Source organism: Chiloscyllium plagiosum, unplaced genomic scaffold, assembly GCF_037043375.1.
Source record: "Chiloscyllium plagiosum isolate Xiang-an unplaced genomic scaffold, Cpla_swu_hap1 HiC_scaffold_22, whole genome shotgun sequence".
Classification (NCBI taxonomy): Eukaryota; Metazoa; Chordata; class Chondrichthyes; order Orectolobiformes; family Hemiscylliidae; genus Chiloscyllium; species Chiloscyllium plagiosum.
This window is the reverse complement of record NW_028270160.1, coordinates 8,944,263-8,970,692: the sequence shown is the minus strand read 5'-3', so window position 1 is coordinate 8,970,692 and position 26,430 is coordinate 8,944,263. Positions and strand designations below refer to the sequence as shown.

Here is a 26,430-nt window from a genome sequence, read left to right as displayed (position 1 = left end):
CCAGATATCCAAACCCAATCTAGCAGCTCATTCCTTACACATACCACCTTCTGCGTGAAAGGGTTGTCCATTAGGTCTCCTTTTATATCTTTCCCCTCTCATCCAAAACCTATGCCCTTTAGTTCTGGACTTCCCCACACCAGGGAAGAGACTTTGTCTCTTTATAAAAAAAATTTCCTATTACAATTTGCAATAGCTGTCCAAATTGGCAAGTTAGAGTCATAAAATCATACAGCAGGGTCCAAATTGTCTGCACTGACCAGAGAGCCTAAACTGATCTAGTCCCATTTGCCAGCATTTGGCCTATATACTCCTCTCTCCCCTTTCTATTCATGTACCCATCCAGATGCCTTTTAAATGTTGTAATTGTATGCACTTCCATCACCTCCTCTGGCAGCTTGTTCCATAAACACATCACCCTCTGCATGAAAAAGTTGTCCCTTAGGTTCCTTTTATATCTTTTCCCTCTCACCTTAAATCTATCCCCTGTAGTTTTGGGCTCCACTACCCTGGGAAAAAAGATCCTTCCTATTTACCTTATCTATGCCTAATCATGCTTTTATAAACCTCTATAAGCTCACCCTCAACCTGCTACACCCCAGTGAAACAAGTCCCAGGCCATTCAGCCTCTCCTTATAAATCAAACCCTCCATTCCTGGCAACATCCTGGTAAATCTTTCCTGAACCCTCTCCAATTTAATAATACCCTTCCTATAACAGGGCGACCAGAACGGCACACAGTACTCCAGAAATTCATCCAATGTCCTAAACAATCTGAATGTGACATTCCTACTCCTATACTCAAAGGTCTGAGAAATGAAGGCAAGCATGCTAAATGCCTTAACCACTGTCTACCTTTGACATGAATGTTTAAAGAATTGTGACTGAACTTCTAGGTCCCTTTGTTCTACAACACTACTCAGCAGTTGAAACTTTATTGCTGGAACAGTACAGCAGGTCAGGCAGCATCCAGGGAACAGGAGATTCTACGTTTCGGGCACAGGCCCTTCTTCAGGAATGAGCAGAGAGTGTTCAGCAGGAGAAGATAAAAGGTAGGGAGGAGGGACTTGGAGGAGGGGCGCTGGAAATGTGATAGGTGGAAAGAGGTCAAGGTGAGGGTGATAGGTCGGAGTAGGATGGAGGCGGAGAGGTCAAGAAGAAGACTGCAGGTCAGGAAGGCGGTGCCGGGCTGGAGGGATTCGGCTGAGACAAGGTGGGGGGAGGGGGGATGAAGAAACTGGTGAAGTCCAAGTTCATCCCCTGTGGTTGGAGGGTTCCCAGTCGGAAGATAAGACGCTCCTCCTCCGACCATCGGGTTGTTGTGGTTTGGCGGTGGATGAGTCCAATGACCTGCATATCCTCGGTGGAGTGGGAGGGGGAGTTGAAATGCTGTGCTACAGGGTGGTTGGGTTGGTTCGTCCGGGTGGCCCAGAGGTGCTCTCTGAATCGCTCCGCAAGTAGGCGGCCTGTCTCCCCAATATAGAGGAGGCCACACCGGCTGCAGCGGATGCAGTAGATGATGTGGGTGGAGGTGCAGGTGAATCTGTGGCGGATATGGAAGTTTCCTTTGGGGCCTTGGAGAGAAGTGAGGGGGGAGGTGTGGGCGCAAGTGTTGCACCTCCTGCGGTTGCAAGGGAAGGTGCCGGGAGTGGAGGTTGGGTCGGTGGGGGGTGTGGATCTGACAAGGGAGTCGCGGAGGGAGTGGTCTCTACGGAAAGCTGATAGGGGAGGGGAGGGAAATATATCCTTGGTGCTGGGGTCTGTTTGGAGGTGGCGGAAGTGACGGCGGATGATGCGCTGTACATGGAACACTACTCAGCACCCTACCATTAACTGTATAAGCACTACCCTTGTTTGTTGTACCAAAATGCAATAGTTCGCACTTACTCAAATTAAACTCCATCTGCCACACCTCAGCCAATTGACCCAATTGAAAAAGATCTCTTTGTAATTTTAGATAACCTTTTTCACTGTCAACTATACCACTAATTTTGGTGTCATCTGCAAACTTATCAACTATGCATCCCACATTCTCATCCAAATTGTTTATATAAACAAGAAACAAAAGTGGACCCAGTACTAATTCCTGTGGAACAATGCTGGTCACAGGCATCCAGCCTGAAAAACAACCCTCCATCACCACCTGCTGTCTCCTAATGTCAAGCCAGTTTTATATTCAAGTGGTAAGCTCCCCCTGAATCCCACATGATACAACTTTACTAGTTAGTCTACCATACACAACCTTGTTAAAGGCTTTACTTTAGTCCATGTAAACAATGCTCTGCCCTCATCGATCTTTTGGTTACTTTCTCAAAAAACGTCAATCAAGTTTGCAAAACATGATTTTCCTCGCACAAAACCAGCTGTCTATCCCTAATCATCCCTTGCCTCTTCAAATGCATGCAAACCCTTTCTTTAGAATCACCTCCAACAACTTACCCACCCATCAAGGTCACAGGTCCATAGTTCCCAGGCTTCTCCTCATAGCATTCCTTAAATAAATGCACAATATTAGCCACCTTCCAGTCCTCTGGCACTTTACCTGTGGTTTTAGATCACAGAAATATTTCTGCTAGGGGCCCTGCAATTTCTTCCCAAGCTTCCCACAATATCTTGGGATACATTTAGAACATAGATCAGTACAGCATAGTACAGCACACAGGCCCTTTGGCCCTCAGTTTTGTGCCGACCTTTTATTCTACTCTAAGATCAAACTAACCTATGTACCCTTCATTGTATTATCATCCATGTGCCTACCCAAGAGTTGCTTAAATGTCCTTAATGTATCTGATTCTACCACACCGCTGGCAGTGCATTCCATGCACCTACCATTGACTGTGTAAAGAACCTACTTCTGACATCTCCCTGAACCTTCCTCCAAATACCTTAAAATCATATGCCCTCATGATAGCCACTTCTGACTATTCACTTTATGCGTCTTATCATCTTATACATCTCTATCAAGTCACCTCTCAGCCTTCTTAGCTTCAATGAGAAAATCCCTACCTCCCTCAACCTTTCTTCATAAGACAAGCCCTCCATTCCAAGCAGCATTCCGAGAAATCTCCTTTGCATCCTCTAAAGCTTCCACATCCTTCCTATAATGAGGCGACCAGACCTGAACACAATATTGCTAGTGTGGTCTAATCAGGGCTCTACAGAGCTGCAGCATAACCTCATGGCTCTTAAACTCAATCTCCCTGCTAATGAAAGCCTCCTTAACAACCCTATCAACTTGGATGTCAACTTTGAGGGATCTATGTACGTGGACCCCAAGATCCCTCTACTCCTCCACACTGTCAAGAATCCTGCCTTTAATCATGAATTCTGCATTCAAATTCGACCTTCCAAAAGTCACCTTACACTTTTCCAAGTTGACCTCCATTTGCCACTTATCAGTCCAGTTCTGCATCCTGTCAATATCCCATTGCAACCTACAACAGCCCTCCACGCTATCCACAACTCCACCAACATTCATGTCATCGATAAACTTACTGACATCCTTCCACTTCCTCATCCAAGTCATTTATAAAAATCACAAAGAGCAGAGGTCCCAGAACAGATTCCTCTGGAACATCATTGGTCACCGAGCTCCAGGCTGAATATTGTCTATCTACTACCACCCTCGGTCTTCCAGCCAATTCTGTATCCGGACAGCCAAATTTCCCTGTATCCCATGCCTCTTTACTTTCTGAATGAGCCTACCATGGGGAACCTTGTCAAACGCCTTGCTAAAATCCATGTACACCACATTCAATGCTCTATCTTCATCAATGTGTTTTGTTACATCCTCAAAGAATTCGAGAAGGCTTGTGAGGCATGACCTGCCCCTCATAAAGCCATGCTGACTATCTCTGATCTTCAGCATGTGAAGTCCTCACTTTCTCCTATTTGATTAGAGTCAAGGAGCGTGGTGCTTGAAAAGCACAGCCAGTCAGGAGGCATCCAAGGAGCAGGAGAGTTGACGTTCTGGGTATAAGCTCTTCATCAGGAATCTGAATTCCTGATAAAGGGCTTATGCTGGAAACGTCGACTCTCCTGCTCTTCGGATGCTGCCTGACTGTCTGTGCTTTTCCAGCACCACACTCTTCGACTCTGTCTCTAATTAAACTATGGTTTTCCAAGTAATCATAAATCCTGTCTCCCAGAATCCTCTTTAATAATTTGTGCACCATAGACCTAAAACTGCTTCATCTGTAATTCCCAGGAATATCCCTATTCACTTTCTTGAACAATGGAATAATATTTGCTATGCTTCAATCATCTGGTACTACTCCAGTGGACAGTGAGGATGCAAAGATCATCGCCAAAGGTGCAGCAAACTTGCTGATAGTGCCAGATAGGTATGTCCCACTGAGGCAAGGAATGGATGGTGGAGTGAAGAAACCTTGAGTGACAAGGGATGTAGAACATCTAGTCAAGAGGAAGGAGTAAGCTTACTTAAGGCTGAGGAGGCAAGGATCAGACAGGGCCCTAGAGGGTTACAATGTGGCTAGAAAGGAACTGAAGAATGGAAAGAGAAAATGCTGGAAAAATCTCAGTAGGTCTGGCAGCATCTGTAAGGAGAGAAAAGAACTGATGTTTCGAGTCTAACAGACCCTTGTCACGGCTTTGACAAAGGGTCAGTTAGACTCGAAACCTCAGCTCTTTTCTCTCTTACAGATGCTGCCAGACCTGCTGAGATTTTCCAGCATTTTCTCTTTTGGTTTCAGATTCCAGCATCCGAAGTAATTTGTTTTTATTTAACTGAAGAATGGACTTAGGAGAGTTAGAAGGAGCAATCAAAAAGCTTTAGCTGGTAGGATTAAGGAAAACCCTAAGGCATTCTACACTTGTGAGGAGCAAGAGGATGGTCAGAGTGAGGGTATGGCCTATCAGGGATAGTGGAGGGAACTTGTGCCTGGAGTCGGAGGAGATAGGGGAGGTCCTTAATGAATACTTTGCTTCAGTATTCACTAGTGAGAGGGACCTTGTCATTTGGGAGGGATATGCTCGAACAGGCTGATATTAAGGAGGATGTGCTGAAAATTTTGAAAAACATAAGGATATACCCAAGGTTACTACAGGAAGCGAGGGAAGAGATTGCTGCACCACTGGCGATGGTCAGGTCCGGAGATTTTTCGACCTTTATGTTTTCTAAGACCTCCAGCACTTCCTCTTCTGTATTGTGAGTTGCTTTCAAAACATTAATATTTATTTCCCCAAGTTCTGTAGCCTCCATTTCTTTCTTCACAGAAAAAACTGATGGGAAACATTCATTTAGTCTCTCTCCTATCTCTTGAGGTTCAACACATAGACCACCTCATTGATCTTTAAGGGGTTCTATTCTCTCTTAATATACTTGTATACTCTTTGGATTATCCTTAACCTTATCTGCCAAGGCCATCTCATATCCCCTCTAGAAATCACAGTTTTGATAGTGAGAGCTAGTATCTACGTTGGGCATGAAAAAATTATCCTGATAAGTCCAAAACTAACAAATGACATAAACCACCTCACATTTAAAGTTGGTTGCAAGATCCTTTTTTTAAACAATCTGTTCAATCAGCATCAGAAAAAGGTACATCAGAATAGTGCACCACTATTCATGCTTAAGTTACATTCACCTACATGAATCCAAATATAGCTGATTCCAAATACATTTATATTGTAACAAGTTTACAAATTGGATTTTCACTGCTAGCAATTTTAAAGCATTGAATTCTGGGCTATTTCTTCCATATACTAATTAATGGGGCAGCTAATTTAAGACTGCAATAAAAATAACACTTCAGAGCGTAAGTAAGAGCTTTGCTATCTAAAAACTGATTCCATTCTAAAAGGTGTGAACGTTCACATACTTGAATTTGACTTAAACAAACCAATTAAATTTCAAAATTCAATTTAGTAAGCACCAACTTCAATATGTAAGGTAGACTTAAGCTGTGATTTTAACTGGGTCTAATTATTTGGGGAAAGTACATTGACTGTAAAAGCAGCATTGGATCTGTGGAATCATAGACTTTTAGCCCATTTTCAGTTACTGTGCCTATTCCATGAAACAGGATTTCAAAGAAATAATCAGACCTAATCTTACCTTTACAAATTGTAAGTCAGTCAGAGCCCGCACTGAATAGTCTGGAACATACATCTGGAGCAAAGAATTTAGCTGACTGTTGTTGCTCCCCATCTGCGATGTTATTGAATCAATACGATCACCTCGATTCAAAGAATCTGAATGATTTAAGCCACATGTTCGAGGTGGAGATCGGTTATCTGAGCAAGAGAAAAAAACGTTGGTAAGTTGAAATAGGCTAGTATTTTGACATGTACAATTATTCGTGCATTCAGAAGTAATACTTTGGGATTAGATATCAAATCTAATCTCCGAATTGTCTTGATGGGAGGTTATATTTAAAGGATTCAGTTTAGCAGACTTATAGGGTGACTTACTCTACACGTGTTTGCACAAAACTTTGCTATTTCAAGCTTGGTTGGTTATATCAAAGTTCACTGATAGCTATACCCAAGATAATAATACTTACATGAACTGTTTTACCCATTAATTTCGACAATTTTGAACCATTCTATCTTCCTAGAGAAGTAAAACACTGCTCTTGTATTTAATGTTAATAATCTCTGTTCGTCTGCTGCTGAAAGCCTCATCTATATTATTTGGTTCCAGGAACACAATTGGCTTAGCATATCAATACAGTGGCTACAAGAACAGGTCAGAAGCTAGGTATACTGCAGTGAGTAACTCACTTCCTGACTCACCAAAGCCTGCAACATCTAATAGGCACAAGTCAGGAGTGTGTGGAGTACTCTCCACTTGCCTGTATAAGTAGAATTAGTATAAGTGCAGCTCCAAAAATACTCAAAAAGCCTGATACTATTCAGAGTAAAGCAGTACACCCCTAATCTTCAACACTAACATTCAACAGCAGCAGTGTGTACTACCTACAAGACACACACAGCAAATTACCAAAGATCCTGAGATAGTACATTCCAAACCCAGAATCACTTCCATCTAGGAAGACAAGGGCATCAGTTACATGGGAACAATACATCACCTTCAAATTCCACTCCAAGCCACTCAACACCTTGACTTGGAAATATATTGCCATTTCTTCACTGTCACTAGGTCCAGGCCCTGGAATTTCCTCCCTAACTGTATTGTGGATTTACTTACAATACATGGATTGTAACGGTTCAAGAAGACAACTGGCAAAGTGCTGGCATACCAACTACATCCATGCCCCACAAGTGAGAGAAAAAAGATTTTTCATGTCCTCCTAACAATTTGCTTTCCTACCTTTTCCTTACAATAAGGAAACTAGAAAAACAGATGGATATTTACAACAATGATGGTTATAATGGTCACCACTACCTTATATTTCAGAATTAATAACTTAATTTAAGTACTACCAATAACCATGGTATCTTTCCTGATGTTAATAACTGGTGTTCCTCTGGCCCTAGTAGGCCCTGCAATATGAATATAATTCATTTCCAGTTGCAATAAGGGAATGCAAACTCATCAATTTGAGCTACATCATCAATTCAAAGCTAGATCCCTCAATAAAGCAGTGGTTTGACACATTATCTAACTTCAAAGGTTTACTACCAAAGTTAAAAACTTCTAAGTAGACAGCGTTCGTGAAGTTTGCTCCCATAAATTCAATGCATTTCTTAATTGGCTTCTTTCTTTAAATTCTAGAACAAAAAAAAATTCTTCAAGAAGCCGAACATCCCTGAATCATTGTTTATTTCAGTCACAAGCGTAATAATTTCATAAAAATGATGTGTATCATTTTCTGTTTCAAATCAGAAGTATTAGAAATAGTTAAGCCACCTGGAAGCGTGTGGACAATAGCAGTTGGACAAATCAAGTACAAAATATGAAATCGACGACAGTCAGTCCTTCATACTTAATTATCTTTTCTTTACTAACTTTAGGAAATAATCAGTATTGCATGACAAAGTACTACTGTGCAAAACTAGTGACAACATAAATTCTAGTAACTCTAACATGCCTATAGCAGTTTATTCCTGCCACTCAGTGGCGCTGTGTACAAACTACATTAGCTTGCTGTAGAATTTTGTTACCCCCATAAATTTGGGAGCGATAAGGAAACAATGGCAAAAAAACTTTTGCGAAACAGATAAACGTTAATAAAATAAATAGAAAACAGATTAAATAGGCGAGAAGGTTCAGAAGAAAATTGCAGTTAGGAAGTAAGATTGAACATTGGTCACTCTGCCATGAATCCTGGGAGGGTGAAGAAAACAAGAGTTACCCGTGGTAGTTGCCACACACATCAAAATAATGAGTTGAAACAAACACTGACAGATGCACAAGTTCCACCTCTTCGTGCAAAATTCTCATTCTCTGCTATCCTCTCAAGGCTCATCACTAGTTTCTCATTGAAATAAGTTCTTATGAAAGGAGGGAAGATAAGAAGTAGGAGTACGCAATTCAGCCCCTCATGCCGGCTTCACCATAGCTGATCTCATCTTGGTCTCAGCCTCACTTTCTTACCTGCTCTCCATAACTTTTTAACCCATCATTAACTAAAAATCTGTCTATCTCCTCCATAAATGTACTCAATGTTCCAGCATCCTCCATATTTTGGAGTAGTAAATTCCAGATTCATGATCCTAAGAGAAATATTTTCTCCTTAATTCCATTTTGAATCTGCTACCCTTTATCCTTCAATTATGACCTCATTCTATATTGCCCTTCCATGATGAAACATCCTCTCTACAGCTACTTTGTCAACCCCCTTTAGCATCTTATATATCTTAATTAGATCTCCTCTGAAATCAATCTAGTGGACTTCCTCTGAACTGCCTCCAATAGAATTAAATCTCTCCTCAAGTAAGGGCACTAAAGTTATATGCAATACTCTAGGTACAATCTCAATAATGCCTTCTACAGTTGCAACCTTCAGTAACGTCTCATTTTGTATGTTTTCATCTCCATCTGAACTCAGTTTATTAAAAAAACTCAATTTTACTGCCTCCCTGTATTTTCTTACCTCTTCCTTCAAAATAATGCTGCCATTTATTCACAAATCACTCTCAACCTGGTCAGCTCATGTGACACCACTGTTCTAATTATTCTGACTATGAGCAGTCCAGACAGTAGATAGGGATAAAAAATGAGTAAATATTTTTATGCAACAGGTTGTTAGGATCCAGGATTCGCTGCTTGAGAGTAGTAGAGCACAGATTAAATCATGGTCTTCAAAAGTAAATTGGATAACCACTTAAAGAGAAATGAAACGCTGGACAACAAAGCTGAGTTTCTCTACCTGTAGAAACATTGTATCTACCTGTATAGATACAATGCAGGGGGAAAAGGCCTGTTTCGGTAATAGCACTTCATATACCAATTTACAGGCATCCTTATAGTGCCTGATGTATCTACAAGCAGTTTTTGGAGACAGCCTTTTGCTTATATAGAAGTAGAATTTCTTCAGGAGATGTTCTAAGCCAATCATAAATAGCCAGTACAAGCACAGGGGCTGAATGCTGCCTGCCTCTGATGTTGGAATTTTAGATTGAAATAACTTAGTGACAACTAAATTTGAAAGGTACCAAAATCTGCCGTAAATAATAGAAGTGTCTATTTGCATCTGAATTGAGACAGCCTTTGCTCATTCAAAAGTGCAATGACAACGCAATTTGCACAAATGGATGACATTAACAACATGGAAAGTTTTCTTGAGAAATTTGGATGCTTTTTAAAGCTGTGAATTCTTGCAGGATGAAGTTCCTTGTTGATGCCGCATGAGATTTTGTTTAATGTCACACAACATTTTTCACACGACTTTATATGACCTCACACACAGATGGCTATAGAATCTTCGTTCTTTATACAGTCATCAAGTCCCTGTCAGTCATGATTACACTGACATTTTTAAGATGCCTAAATTATTTGGGTACGTGACATGACCTTTTCCCATTACATTGTTTTTTTTAATGAGTAAGCAACTGGTAATAATTTTGAAACAACTTTTCAATCCTTATATGGACTGTAGTGTAATATGTCCAGTGTTTAAACCTCAACATTTACTTTATTTTCATTGCATCCTGACTGAGCAATTAAAATGGCACCTGCAGTCAAATCTCCAACAAGGATTAAACAAAGATTTAATGCATTGAGTTACTAATGTATCAAATTTTCTGATGCTGATTTGTATCTTTCGATGGTAACTATGCATTTTACATCAGAGTTAAAACATTCAGCGTCTCAGATTCATACAGTAAACAAGGAGGCCATTCAACACATGAGCATGTGCTAACCCTCTACAAAGCAATCTATTTAGTCCCATTTAATTGCACTTTTCTCACAATCTACATTGCCTTTGTATTCTATGAATTAATTTTGAAACCCAAGATCCCACATGCTTTTTACAGAACCTACTCTATCTTTAAAGGTGTGGACCTATGCACCTCCACATTTCCCTTTTCTTGTTCTCCCTTCAAAATTGCATATATTACCTTTCTGCACTGAATGTCATCTGCCCATTCCACCAGCCTATCCATGTGCTTTTGAAGGCCTCTACCCTATTCAGAGTTTTGTTTGATTAAAATAATATGCAAATGACAAGGTGGGACCAAGTAGATAGACGTAGCAGGTACAAGGGAACAGTAATGTGACTTGAGTAAAAATTTAAAGAGCATCAGATGGAACAAATGAAGTTGATAAAGGAGGCTAACTAAAATGAATGCAGAAGCAAGGTGGGTTCTTTCCGATGTAGAAATTTCAAATTGCAGATGTTGACTCAACCAAGCACCTCTGCTGAAAATCTCTGACCCAAATTATTCAGTGTTTCAGAACGTGTGGCAGAGTTACAGATAATCTGAAACATCAAGGCAGAATGACTTATGGAGTGAGGGTCTCAAAGGATACTCACTCCTTAGGTTGGTAGTTGTTGAAAAGAAGACTGATTACCCAACAAGAAATGACAATGTTGGGATGTTGTTTGAAAGTAGGAGATAAACAGGGAAGATAAAGGGAACATAGTTTGACACAATATGACAAATAGGAACATAAGAATCTCTTCTGGGCCCTCAGGTCTTTACTCAATTAATAGCTTGCACATATGAAGAAGTAGGAATCTTCAAAGGCTTTAAGAACCATTTAGATTTTAAATGCAATAGCATACAAGTCTTTGGGCCAAGTACTGGAAAATGGGATTAGAATAGATGGATGTTTGATGACTAGCATGATGGGCCAAAGTGCCTCTTTCCATGCTGTCAAAACCCTATAACTAAGAGAGTTTTATATCCAAGTTTACCAACAACACTTAATTAGGAGACATAATAAGTTTTGTATATGAGAAAAGTGTTCCATTTTCATGACAGCTTACATTGACCATACTTCAGGGAGCTATACTCCCTTTACACTGTGAAGGAAAGATTTAATCTAACATCTTCAAAATGATAAAAGAACAAAAAAAAAACAAACAGTTTCTGGCAAAGAATCAAATATAAGAATAAAGATATTAAATTTAAATACAAATACTCATAAAGCACTTTCATGATACATCCCTTAAATAACTGCATAGAGGCCAGGCGCCAAGTCACCCTTTACCTACATGTACACAGCACAATAACTGTAGCCTGACACTCGTTTACTGTGTCCTATACCTGCACACACACAATGTGGGTGCTGGAGGAAAGAAAAGGACTACCACTATCAGGCAGTAGTGTGGGGAAAGAGGAAAAAAAAAGAGCAGGAGTATCTGACATCCTGTTCACTCAGAGTTGAAAAAAAGGACATTCAGAATCTCTTCAGTTCAGGGAGTGGTTCAGAGGTCAATAGACGGCACCCATCTCTGGACTCATAGCAGAAGCGGTAATGCAAAGATTAGAACAAACAGCCTTACCGCAAATTCAACCCAAACTCTGGGTCAGATATGTGGATGACACCTTTATAATCATTAAAAACACAGAAATAGAGAACACACATCGGATCATCAACGCCACACTCACAGGGATCCGATTCACTAGAGAGGAAGAAAAGGACAACCAACTCCCATTCCTAGATGTGATGGTACAGAGAACACCGAACGGAGAATTCACCACAAAGGTATACAGGAAAGCCACACACACAGACCAAGTCCTAAACTACGAAAGTAACCACTCCAACACACACAAAAGAAGTTGCATTAAGACACTATTCAAAAGGGCCACAACACACTGCAGCACACCAGAACTGTAAAAAGAGGAAGAAGAACACCTATACAATATATTTGCCAAAAACGGATACCCGCGAAATTTCATCAACAGATGCCTAAGGGAAAGACAACAGAATGAGGACATGCCGCAACCCAAAGGACTAGCCATGTTACCATATATCAAGAGCATTTCCGAACTGACAGCCAGACTACTGCGACCACTAGGACTCATAACAGCACACAAACCATCAGCCACTCTCAGACATCAACTCACCAGAACGAAGGACCCAATACCCAGCATGAGCAAAACCAATGTAGTGTACAAAATCCCATGCAAGGACTTCACAAAACACTACATAGGACAAACAGGAAGACAGCTAACGATCCGCATCCATGAACACCAACTAGCCACGAAACGACACGACCTGCTATCCTTAGTAGCCACACACGCAGATGACAAACAACATGAGTTCGACTGGGACAACACTACTATTATAGGCCAAGCCAAACAGAGAACAGCCAGGGAATTCCTAGAGGCATGGCACTCATCCACAGATTCAATCAATAAGCACATCAACCTGGACCCAATATACCGACCACTGCAGCGGATAGCTGGAACTGACAACCGGAAGCGGCAGATTTAAACCACTACAAATGCCGGAGGAAAGATCACAGAAGCGCTTCACAGGAGGGTCCCAAGCACTGAGGATGTCACCTAGACAGGGGACGAAACGTCTGCAACACAAATTTTCAGCTCAGCGAACAGAACCACAACAACGAGCACCCGAGCTACAAATCTTCTCACAAACTTTGAGTGCTTATTTTTCCCCAGCACTCATGTCGGGTGTGTGCACAGGTAAAGGACACAGTGAACAACAAATGCGTAAATCATTATTTATATTCCACCACCAGGAATGTTTTTTTTTGCTTTTCTTTCTTCACTGCTAACCCCCACACTACTGCCTAACTGCGGTAGTGCTTATTTTTTTCCCCAGCACCCATGTTGTGTGTGTGCAGGTGTGAGACACAGTGAGAGACACAAGGTGCACAAATGTTTATTCAATTTCCACCACCAGGAATATAGGAAAACACCCGAGTGGCCAGTGACAAGCATTGCCCTTCAAAAAAAGGGCAATGCTGTGTGATCAAACAGTGAAGGGGTGGGGTAGGGACTAAATCAAAATAGAGTTGGAGGGGGAAATAATGCACTCCACTTCCTGCAGTGCCCACCTCTCCCTGAACAACTCCAGGGTGTTGGTGGAGACCGCGTGCTCCTTCTCCAAGGACACCGGGCCCTAACGTAACCGCGGAAGAGGGGCAGGCAGTTGGCCCTAACACCACCAGGAAGTTTATTTTCTTTTTCTTTTTTTATCTTTTTAAAATATAATTTAACCCCCACACTACCACCTAACTGCGGTAGTGCTTATTTGATGTCCTCTTTTTTTTTTAAACCCCCACACTACCACCTAAGTGCGGTAGTGCTTATTTTTTCCCCTGCACCCATGGTGTGTGTATGCAGGTGTGAGACACAGTGAGAGACACAAGGTGCATGAATCTTTATTCAATTTCCACCACCAGGAAGATAGGAAAACACCCGAGTGGCCAGTGACAAACTCTGCCCTTCACATCAAAGGGCAGTGCTGTGTGATCAAAAACAGTGAAAGGGAGGGTAGGGACTAAATCAATATAGAGTTGGAACTCCTGTTTTACCACCAGGAATTTTATCTGTCATCCAGGGCTCCCTAATGGCTCAGGTTAACAACCCCAATCAAGGGTCTCAGTCAACAAGATCCACCTAGCTCCAATCACTACAATCCCAAAGCTCATGAAGTTCAGAAGTGTAACATAGAGAAATAAGAACTAGCACACAACATTCACATAACCAAATAATTTTTAAAAATGTTAGTTACAAGATTAATCTTGGTGCACCAGGAAACAACCTCTTTGCGATGCAATTGCCGTAATAGGAAATTTGATAATCAGAGAGAAAATATGACTTTTTGCAGTTCAGACTAAGAGTTCTGGATGCTAGATGATAGATTATCAACACACTTAAATTCAAAGATAGAACATAGAACATTACAGCTTGGTACAGGCCCTTCAGCCCTTGATGCTGAGCCGACCTGTGGAATCAATCTGATAACCATCTAACCTATACAATTCCATTTTCATCTATAGGTTTATTCAATGACCATTTAAATGCCCTTAAAGTTGGCCAGTCTACTACTGTTCCAGACAGTGTATTCCATGCCCCTATTATTCTAAGTAAAGAAACTACCTCTGACATCTGTCCTAATTGAGGCGTGACCTCAATTTAAAGCTATATCCCCTTGTGCTAGCCATCACCATCCGAGGAAAAAGGTTCTCACTATCCACCCTATCTAATCCTCTGATTATCTTCTATGCCTCAATTAAGTCACCTCTCAACCTGCTTCGCTCTAATGAAAATTAGCCTCAAGTCCCTCAGTATTTCTTCATAAGACATTCCCTCTATACCAGGCAACATCCCAATAAATCTCCTCTGAACCCTTTCCAAAGCCTCCACATCCTTCTTATAATGCAGTGACCAGAACTGTACGCAATACTCCAAGTCCGGCCACACCAGAGCTTTGTACAGCTGCAGCATGACCTTGTGGCTCCGAAACGCAATCCCTCAACTAATAAAAGCTAACACACCGTATGCCTTCTTAACAACCCTATCAACCTGGGTGGCAACTTTCAGGGATCTATGTACATGGACACAGAGATCTCTCTGCTCATCCACACTACCAAGAATCTTACCATTAGCCCAGTACTTTGTATTCCTGTTGCTCCTTCCAAAGTGAATCACCACACACTTTTCTGCATTAAACTCCATTTGCTACCTCTCAACCCAGCTCTGTAGCTTATCTATATTGCTCTGTAATCTGCAACGTCCTTCAGCAATATCCACAACTCCACCGACCTTAGAGTCATCCATAAATTAGTAAGCCACCCCTCTACACCCTCACCTAGGTCATTTATAAAAATGACAAACAGCAGTGGCCTCAAAACAGGTCCTTGAGGCACACCACTCGTAACTGAATACCAGGATGAACCACCACCCTCTGTCTTCTTTCAGCTCGTCAATTTCAGATCCCATCACTAAATCACCATCAATCCCATGCCTCTGTACTTTGTGCAATAGCCTACCATGGGGAATCTTATCAAGCGCCTTACTGAAATCCATATACAACGCATCAACTGCTTTACCCATATCCACCTGTTTGGTCACCATCTCAAAGAACTCAATAAGATGATCAGTTTTCATCCAATTCTGATAAAAGGTCATTGATGTGGAACATAATTCTCTTCCTCTCTCCACAAACTATAACTCAGAGTCATACACCACAGAAACAGGCCCTTTGGCCCACCATGACTATGCCAACCAAGCCACATCAATCCTATTTGTCTGAATAAACACCGAAAGAACTGCGGATGTTATAAATCAGAAACAAGAATAGAAATTGCTGGAAAAGTTCAGCAAGTCTGGCAGCATCTGTGGGGAGAAATCAGAGTTAATGTTTTGGGTCACGTGACCTTTCCTCAGATACTCCCATTTACCTGCACTTGGTCCATAGCCTACTATGCCCTGTCTTTTTAAGTATTAATCCTGATGCTTCTTAAATGTTAAGACATCATCCTCTCAGGCAGGGTGCTCCATGTTTCTAACACCCTCTGCATGACAAACATTTTCTTCAGACTTCCTCTAAACGAATCACTCATCTTAAACTTTGTTCCCTCTAATCTTACAGGCATCTGCCTTGGAGAAAAATCCTCATGATCTATCCTGTCAATGCCTCTCATAATTTTGTATACCTCTATCGGATCCCCCTCATCCTCCTTTGCACCAAGGAAACAAGCCCAGCTTCTCCAGTAAATCCACATAACTGTGATTCTTCATTCTTGGCAACATCCCTGGTGCAGAGGAGATTTACTATCTCCAGTGCAATCATCTCCTTCCAACAGTGTGATGACCAGAACTGCACACAGTATTCCATCTGTGGCCTGAACAATGTTTTATAAAGTTGCAACAAGATTTCCTTGCTCCTATATTCTATGCCCCAGCAAATGAAGGCAAGCATCTCTTATGGCTTCCTCACCACCTGTCTCCTGTGCTGACACCTTCAGCGATTTACAGACTTATACTCCAAATTCTCTTTGTTCCTCAGTACTCAGAGGCTGCTAGGCCTGAGTATTTACAATATCCAGTATTTTCTACTGCAGGTCATTCTGCTATAAGGTGTGTTTCATTAATGCGAATTTGTTATAACACGATTGACTTATTGGGAACACTAAGCAAAAGTGGGAATGCAGATGCTGGAAACCAGATTCTAGATTAGAGTGGTGCTGTAAAAGCACAGCAGGTCAGGCAGCATCCGAGGAGCAGGAAAAATCGACGTTTTGGGCAAAAGCCCTTAGATTAGATTACTTACAGTGTGGAAACAGGCCCTTCGGCCCAACAAGTTCACACCGACCTGCCGAAGCGCAACCCACCCATTCCCCTACATTTACCCCTTTACCTAACACAACGGGGCAATTTAACATGGCCAATTCACCTAACCTGCGCATCTTTGGACTGTGGGAGAAAACCGGAGTACCTGGAGGAAACCCACGCAGACACGGGGAGAATGTGCAACTCCACACAGTCAGTCGCCTGAGTCGGGAATTGAACCCGGGTCTCTGGCGCTGTGAGGCAGCAGTGCTAACCACTGTGCCACCGTGCCGCCCACTGTGCCACCGTGCTGCTCCCTTCATCAGGAACGGAGGCAAGGAGCCTCCAGAGTGGAGAGATTATCTGCCTGACCTGCTGTGCTTTTCCAGCACCACTGTAATCTTATTAGGAACACTGTTTCTAAAGCATGAAGTATGAAAGCATCAATTGGTTATAACATGATTCCGGCCCCATGAGTTTAAATGGTGCTGCTATTATGCAATTTTCATAAGCTGGGATTGCACAAGTACAGAACTACTGCGTTATACCAGAACTGACTGTTTTTAAGATTTCCAGCACCTGAATTATTTGTGTTTGTTTCAAGGGTAACATTTTCAAATTATTCCTGGATCCACATTCCAAAGGAGAAAGATTATTGGGCTTGGCATCTGGTTAAACAGGCAACAACAGTAAGAGGATTTTTATTTTTTGTTTTTTTTAATAGCAAGGTAAAAGTTTGACAAAAATGAAAGTACTTGCCCAAGAAAAAGTCAATAGATTGTGTGTTTAAGGAAGGAATGTGCCCTGATAAAACAGTAAAGAGTGCAAGGGGGAGAGAGAAAACTGAACAATAAAAATGGAAAGTCAGAAACAGAGGGCACATATGAATCAGTAACACTCATATATACATAGAGAAAGTGATTAATGGGCAAAAGCTATCTCAGGGAGCAAAATGAAGGAAAATGTTTCTCTTCCCATTTTTAGAAACTTATACTGTCTCAGCAGAAGGGGTTGCAACAGCCTAGTGATATTATAGCTATTATAGTACTATTATTCAAGAGACCCAGGTTTGAATCCTGTCATGGCAGATGGTGGAATTTGAATTCAATAATAATCTGGAATCAAGAGTCTAATGATGACCATGAATCCATTGTTGATTGTCAGAAAAATCCGTCTGGTTTTTCCCTAATATCCTTTAGGGAAGGAAACTGCCATCCTAACTGGTCTAGACTACATGTGATTCCAGACCTGGAGCAATGCCTCCATCCGGTGAATGTCCAAAAAAAGTTTTAAAAAATATTTCAAGTGTACTTCATTATGGATTCATCATGCATGCTTAAAATATAGCTGAAATAAAAACTGCAGCCAACTGCTAGCATTGTAGGAGTTAACAACCAAAAATGTGACTCTTGTGATCTAAGTACATATGTTATTATAGGATTGGAAAGCAAATAGTCTTTCCATCCCATATATGGAGCAACCTCTCCACATGTCATTTTATGTCAAATTCCAGTCACATTAATCTGAAATAGTCTGAAAATGGCCAACTTCTCCATGCATAAAATTAGCATGCATACACTATTTTAAAACTCTCAGACAGGACTTGATCATAACAATTTGTCATTGTCACTATTTTCTATAAAGACTGGCTAGTTTTATCTTAGCAGAAGGAAACAGAAAAAAAGCAAATTAGGTCATACAACTCTTCAATTGTAATATTCTGCTACTATTCCAGTAAAGATTAGTGAGATTAGTTTATCCATAATGTTGATGACTCAGGCAGGTTCCAAAACACCGGACATCACTACGGAAGCAACAGACAACTTAAGTACTGTGAAATCGAAAAATTCCCAAGACTTACAAATAACCTTTTGCTCCTGGATAAAACGCATTCCTCCTGCCCACTGAGACATTTCATTAATCGGGGAATGCAAAAAAACACTAACAGTATTTCTGGTTGAAATGAATTGATTACAAATACAACCAGTAACACCATTCTTTGGAAATTCTGGATAAATCCTTTGACGAAAAAGGTGGATTCCACAGCCATACTCATGACCAAAGCATCATTTTGTGCCAGCTTATTACAAGGAAACACAACAAGTTGGTCCTCAGCTAATCAGGCTGTCCAGAGGGATAAACACTGAAGAGTGGCATTCATTGTACAGTTGGGACAATGATAATGGCTCAGATCTTTCTTTATGAAATCACAAAAATGTGAGAGGGACCAGAACCTAAAAAGGTAAAACAAGAGATAGCTCGCTATTGAATGAAGCCATTCTTCAGAAACCATTGTTGATTTTGACATGTGGATAAATCTGGAGATTGGAACAGAAATTAACTTCACAACCAGTTGGTTTACTTTAATTTCTATGATGGTCCCTTAAACCTGGTCTCCAAATACAAGCCACTGTGTGTTTGGAGAAATTCATTTGATTCAAATTTTATTGAGTGCACCAGGTCCGAAATGAGCTCAGGGGCTACATGACCTACTGCTGCTCCTAACGTATGAAGATATAATGACAAGTAGACCCATTCAGCCCCTCAAATCTGCTCTGCCATTCAACACAATCAGGCCTGACCTGTTTGAAACCTCCAAACCACATTTCCACCTACTCTTGATAATCTTTCATCCGCTTGCTTAACAAGAAATTATTCTCTTAAAAAAAAAGGTAGTGAAGCTGCATAATTCTTTACTGCAGAAAGCTGTCAAGGTTGGGACATTAATATATTCAAGGCTAAGACAGATTTTTAATAAGTAAGACAATCAAGGGAAATGGGGGAAAAGTAGGAAGTGGATTTGAGGATTGTCGACAAAACAACCTTGATGGCCTGAATAGTTTGCTTGTACACCTATGTCTTATAGACCTTATGGATTAGATTAGATTCCCTACAGTGTGGAAACAGACCTTTCGATCCAACAAGTCCACACCGACCCTCCGAAGAGTAGCTCACTCAGACCCATTTCCCTCTTACTAATGCACCTAACACTAAGAGCAATTTAGCATAGCAAATTTACCTGACCTGCACATGTTTTGACTGTGGGAGGAGCACCCGGAGGAAATCCACACAGACACTGGGAGCATGTGCAAACGCCAAACAGACCGTCGCCCAAGGCTGGAATCGAACTCAGGTCCCTGGTGCTGTGAGGCAGCAGTGCTAACCACAGAGCAAGTAATTGGGAAATTGAATGTTTTCATGAGAATTGAATACAAAAGTAGGGAGGTTATGCTTCAGTTATACAGGACACTGGTGAGACCCCATAGAACATAGAAATGTACAGCACAGAACAGGCTCTTTGGCCCATGATGTTGTGCCGAGGTTTAACCCTAACGTAAAATATAATAACTTAACCTATGCACCCCTCAACTCACTGCTATCCATGTGCATGTCCAGCAGTCGCTTAAATGTCCACAATGACTCTGCTTCCACCACCACAGCTGGCATCTCATTCCATGCATTCACAACTCTCTGCGTAAAGAACCTATCTCTGACGTCTCCACTATACCTTTCACCTCATATCTTATATCTATGACCCCTCATACCAGTCAATCCTGGCTTGGGGAAACGTCTCTGGCTATTGACTATATCTATTCCACTCATTATCTTTTATACCTCGATCAGGTCTCCTCTCTTCCTCCATCTCGCCCAGAAAGAAAAGTCTGAGCTTATTCAACCTTTCTTCATAAGGCAAGCCCTCCAGCCCAGGCAGCATCCTGGTAAACCTTCTTTGCACCCTCTCCAAAGCCTCTATATTTTTCCTATAGTAGGGCGACCAGAACTGAACACAATATTCCAAGTGTGGTCTCACCAGGGACTAGCTGTAGCAAAACATCGCGGCTCTTAAACACTATCCCCCTGTTGATGAAAGCCAAAACACCATATGCTTTCTTAACAACCCTATCCACTTGGGTGGCAACTTTGAGGGATCTATGTACTTGCACACCCAGATCCCTCTGTTCCTCCACACTGCCAAGAATCCGGTCTTTAATCCTATATTCAGCATTCGAGTTCGACCTTCCAAAATGCAACACTTCGCATTTATCCAGGTTGAACTCCATCTGCCATTTCTCAGCCCAGCTCTGCATCCTGTCTATGTCGCGCTGCAGCCTGCAGTAGCCCTCAATATTATTGACAGCACCTCCAACCTTTGTGTCATCTGCAAATTTGCGAACCCACCCCTCAACCTCTTCATCCAAGTCATTTATTAAAAATTACAAAGAGCAGAGGCCCAAGTACAGAGAACTGCGGGACCCCACTCAACACTGACCTCTGGGCAGAATACTTTCCATCTACAACCACTCTCTGCCTTCTGTCAGCCAACCAATTCTGAATCCAGATAGCCAAATCTCCCTGTATCCCATACTTCCTGACTTTATGAATGAGCCTACCATGGGGAACCTTCTCAAATGCCTTGTTGAAGTCTATATATACCACATCCACTGCTTGACCTTCGTCGACCTGTCTTGATACCTCCTTAGAGAACTCAATAAGATTTGTGAGGCATGACCTGCCCCTCACAAAGCCATGCTGACTGCCTTTAATCACACTATGCTTTGCCAAATCATAAATCCTTTCCCTCAGAATTCTTTCCAAAACCTTGCTGACCACAGACATAAGGCTGACTGGTCTGTAATTGCCAGGAACTTCCCTATTATCCTTCTTGAAAAGAGGAACAACATTCGCTTCCTTCCAATCCTCCGGTACAACTTGCGTGGAGTGTGAGGAGGCAAATATCCTCACCAGTGGCTTAGCAACCTCCTTTCTCGCTTCCCGGAGCAGCGTAGGATAAATCTGGAGTACTCTGCACAGTGCTTGTCAGGAAGAAAGTGCTTTGGAGGCAGTTCAGTGAAGGTCTATGAGACTAATAGAGTCACAGTTTCAAACAACATAGAACCAGACCATTCAGTCCAACTCGTCTGCACCTTCCAGACAATCCAATCTGACCTAGAACCATTTGCCAGCATTTGGCCCAAATACCCCAAAACCCTACTTATTTGTATATCCCTCCAGATGCCTTTTAAATATTGTAATTATATCTATTTCCACCACTTCCTCTGGCAGCTCATTCCATACACAGACTTCCTTCTGCATGAAAAAGTTACCTCTCAGTTCCTTTTATGTAAGTAAAGACAGTTTTAGTATGGAAGGGCAAAATGTGTTGGCACAGGCTTGTGCTATATTGTTCTTTATTCTTAGCTAACTCTTTCCCCTCTCACCTTAAACCTAGGTCCTCTAGTTTTACACTCTCCAACCATTGGAAAAAGACCTTAGCTATTCACCCTACCCATGCCCCTTATGATTTTATAAACCTCTGTAAGGTCACCTCTCAGTTTCCGATGCTTTCGAGATAAAAGCCCCAGCCTATTCAGCCACTCCACTTCCACAACATCCTTGTAAATCTTTTCTGCATCTTCTCAAGTTTAATAACATCTGAGGGGTTGTTTTGAGAGAAAAGGTTGGACAGTCTAAGTTTGTATCTGCTGGAGTATAGAAGAGTAGGAGGTGGCTTAACTGAAACATTTAAGATCCTGAAGGATTTTGACAGGGTAAATGTGCAGAGGATATTTCCTCTTACGGGAGAATCTGGAAACAGGTCACAGTTTAAAAACCAGTGATCACCCATTGAAAACAAGAGAGGTGATTTTTTTTCCTCTCTGATTATCTTGAGTCTTTGGAACGTTTTTCCTGGAAAAACTATGAAAGCAGTGTCCTTGACTATTTTTAAGGCAGAGATAGATTCTTAAGATCTTTGGGGCGATTCCAGCCTTGGGTGACTGTCTGTGTGGAGTTTGCACATTCTTCCAGTGTCTGCGTGAGTTTCCTCTGGGTGCTCCAGTTTCCTCCCACAGTCTAAAGATGTGCAAGTCAGGTGAATTGGCCACGTTAAATTGCCCATAGTGGTAGGTGCATGAGTCAGAGGGAGGTGGGTTACTCTTTGGAGGGTCGGTGTGGACTGGTCGGCCGAAGGGCCTGTTTCCACACTGTAGGGAATCTAATCTAATCTAATCTAACCTACTTTCTGCACCTGCATACTTACCTTTTGTGATCCATGCACCAGAACCCCTTGCAACATTTCACCTTTAGATAATATGCTCCTTTTAAAATTCTTCTTGCTAAAATGGACACATTTTCCTGCATTATACCCACTTAGAAGATCTTTGCCAATTAAGCTTTTAATATCCCTCTCCAATGCCCTCAGGCTGTCTTCACAACTTTATTTTCTTACCTATCTTTGAGTCATCAGCAAATTCTTCAACTATGCCTTCCATTCTTTTATGCAAAGTAATTTTTATTAATTGCAAACAGCAGAGGTCCCAGCACTGGCCATGTCACACCACTTGTTACATCTTGTAAACCTGAAAAACCCCCATTTAGGCATACTTCCTAAGCTAATGCCAACGTGCTATCCTAACACCACGAACTTTCATTTTCCATAATGACCTTTGATACAGTACTTTATCAATGTCTCCTGGAAATCTAAATACAACACAGCAATCGGTTCTATCTTATCTACAGCTTCCGTTATCTCAAAGAACTACAATAGATTGGTAAAACATGATTTATTTTATACAAAACGATTTTGATACTAGCTGACTTGATACTACTTTGAACTTTTCTAAAAGCCCTGTTATAATTTCTTTACTAATAATGTTTAACATTTTCATAAGGTGCTAAGTTAATTGGCCTGTGGTTTTCTTCTTTCTGATCCCCTCTCATTTTAAACAAAGGCATTACATTTGCTAACGTTCCATCTAAAGAAACCCTCCCAGAATCATGCGTGTTTTGGAAAATTAAGCCAATGCATCAACTATCTCACTAGCCACTTCTTATGTGACCCTAGGATGAGGTCCACCAGAACCTGGTCATGTATTAGCCCATAGCTCCACTGTGGCCTACTCTTATGTTTTTTTTAATCTCAATTTGCAATGAATTGTGCAAGCTTGACAGGAAAGTAAAGACGATGAGTACAGTCAGCAGCCATGGAGAACAGCATTTTCCAGATTTCTAATTTTGCACTAAAAGCAAAAAAAACTAATTGCTATAAAAAGGAGCTTCCTTAAACACAGTACAATGTGGATTGAGAAGGTACTTCAACACAAACATGCACACATGGATGCATAACGGACACTCACATTATTAGGGATTCCAACTCATGAATTCAGCCACACAAAGTTTCAGTCCTTATGGCAATCTAGCCCTTAAGAAAATTGCGAATGTGCCTGAATATAATTACAACTCGGTGTATCATTGAACACAGCTCATCATTTCAATTAAAACTGGATAGATTTAAAACTGGAATCCAACAAATCGCTTGGGCACTTTGTAAACCAGATTTAACACTGTAACTGTAAATATTTCCTTACTTCTAAGAGACAGGACAGCTCTGGTTTCAATATTAAGAAAATATTAAGGGATCCTCTCTGTTTCATTGGTTAACTTACTCTTGGCATGTAGCAAACAAGTCAATACTTTTCACTGTATTTCAATACATGTGACAAGAATAAATCAAATCAAAAAACAATAGGACGAGAGAGATTCGGAGAGAGTGAAGACTACAGATGTTGGAGATCAGAGTTGAGACTGTGGTGCTGGAAAAGCACAGCAGGTCAGGCAGTGTCTGAGGAGCCGGAGAATCGCCACTTCAGGCAAGAGCCCTTCATCAGGATAAGGCTTGTGAGCTGAGAGGGTGTGGCTGTGGGAAGATAGTTGAGAGTGCAATAGGTAGGTGGAGGTGGGGGTAATGGTGATAGGTCGGAGAGGAAGGTGGAGCGGAGAGGAAGGTGGAGCGGATAGGTGGGGGGGGGGAGGGGAAATGAGGAAACTGGTGAAACCCCCATTGATGCCTGTAGTTGGAGGGCCCCAAGGTAGAAGATGAGGTGTTCATCCTCCAGGCGTTGGGTGGTTAGGGTGTGGCGACAGAGACGCCCAGGACCTGCATGCCCTTGGTGGAGTGAGAGGGGGAGTTGAAGTGTTTGGCCACGGGACAGTGTGGTTGGTTAATGCGGTTGTCCCGGAGATGTTCTCTGAGACACTCTACAAGTAGGCGTCCTATCTCTCCAATGTAGAGGAGACCGCATCAGGAGCAACAGATACAGTAAATGACATGTGTGGAAGTGCAGGTGAAACTCTTATGGATGTGGAAGGCTCCTTCAGGGCCCTGGACAGAGGTGAGGGGGGAGATGAGGGTTTTGAAATTCTGTGGTGGCCGGGGAAGGTGCCGGGAGGGTAGGGTGGGTTGGTAGGGGGCGTGGACCCGACAAGACAGTCGCGGAGGGAATGGTCTTAACGGAAAGTGGATGGGGTGGGGAAGGAAATATATCTCTAGTGGTGTAGTCCGTTTGTAGGTGGCGGAAATGACGGAGGATGGTGGGGTGGAAGGTGAGGACCATGGGGCTTCTGTCCTTGATGCAGTTGGAGGGGTGTAGTTTGAGAACGGAGGTGCGGGAAGTAGATGAGATGCACTGGAGGGCATCACCGACCACGTGGGAGGGGAAAATGTGGTCTTTGAAGAGGCCGCTATCTGGTGTGTTCTGTGGTGGAACTGGTCCTCCATGGAGCAGATGAGGTGGAGGAATTCGGAATAAGAGATAACATTTTTACTAGAGGCAGGATGGGAGGAGGTGAGTTTATAGAAGGTGTCCACGTTGAGTCGGTCACCGTTGACGAAGATGGAGGGGTCCAGGAAGGAGGTGGGAGGGGACTGAGATCGTGCAGGTGAATTTAAGGTCGGGGTGGAATGTGTTGGTGAAATTAATGAACTGTTTAACCTCCTCGTTGGAGCACGAGGTGACGCCGATACAATCATCAATGTAGCAGAGGAAAAGGTGGGGAATGGTGCCGGTGTAGCTGTGGATGGTGGACTGCTTCATGTAACCGACAAAGAGACAGGCATAGCTGGGGCCCATGCAGGTGCCCATGGCTACCCCTTCCGTCTGGAGGAAGTGGGAGGATTCAAAGGAGAAATTATTGATGGTGAGGACCAGTTCAGCCAAACGAATGAGTGTGTCAGCGGAGGGGTACTGGTGAGGACGCCAGGAGAGGTCGAATAGGACAAAAGACCCTGGAGGTTCCTGAAGGCAGCCAATTAAGAAAGATTAGATTAGATTAGATTAGATTAGATTACTTACAGTGTGGAAACAGGCCCTTCGGCCCAACAAGTCCACACCGACCCGCCGAAGCGCAACCCACCCATACCCCTACATTTACCCCTTTAACCTAACACTACGGGCAATTTAGCATGGCCAATTCACCTGACCTGCACATCTTTGGACTGTGGGAGGAAACCGGAGCACCCGGAGGAAACCCACGCAGACACGTGGAGAATGTGCAAACTCCAAACAGTCAGTCGCCTGAGTTGGGAATTGAACCCGGGTCTCTGGCGCTGTGAGGCAGCAGTGCTAACCACTGTGCCACCGTGCCACCCGCAAAAGCTTGAGGGGGTCTTTCTGATTAAGGATGGTAATCTTAATTAGGTTCCTCAAAGGGCTCATCATTGCAGCCTGCTGGAAGGGCAGTGGCAGCCTTCACAGCGTGCGTGATGCATGGTCATCAGCAAGAGTGGCAGCAACACTTTGAATGCACCTTCAATGCTAGGGTAGCAGCTTTTTCACAGCAGTGTAAGTATTAGCAGAGTCATCAATCTCCCTGGAGCCTACAATGACATGCCTGCCTGTAGATTTCCTTTGTGAATTAGTGCTGAAAAATAGCTTTACACCCTCAAAAGATTTACAGCTTAGACGTCCTAATGTGAGGCTGCCTTCAATGTATTTTCCAGCACCTGACATAACAAAGCATCCAGTGTGT

The 26,430-nt window shown here is 42.3% G+C and overlaps 1 protein-coding gene across 2 annotated transcripts in view; it reads right to left on the bottom strand.

Moving 5' to 3' along the window:
- LOC122561331 (metal transporter CNNM2-like) overlaps window positions 1-26,430 on the bottom strand; it is a 260,290-nt gene that overhangs the window by 11,457 nt on the left and 222,403 nt on the right. For both annotated transcript variants that reach the window (XM_043713039.2, XM_043713040.2), the window contains one exon: window positions 6,077-6,255. In XM_043713039.2, the coding sequence (XP_043568974.1) occupies window positions 6,077-6,255 (179 nt within the window). The remainder of the gene's footprint in view (window positions 1-6,076; window positions 6,256-26,430) is intronic.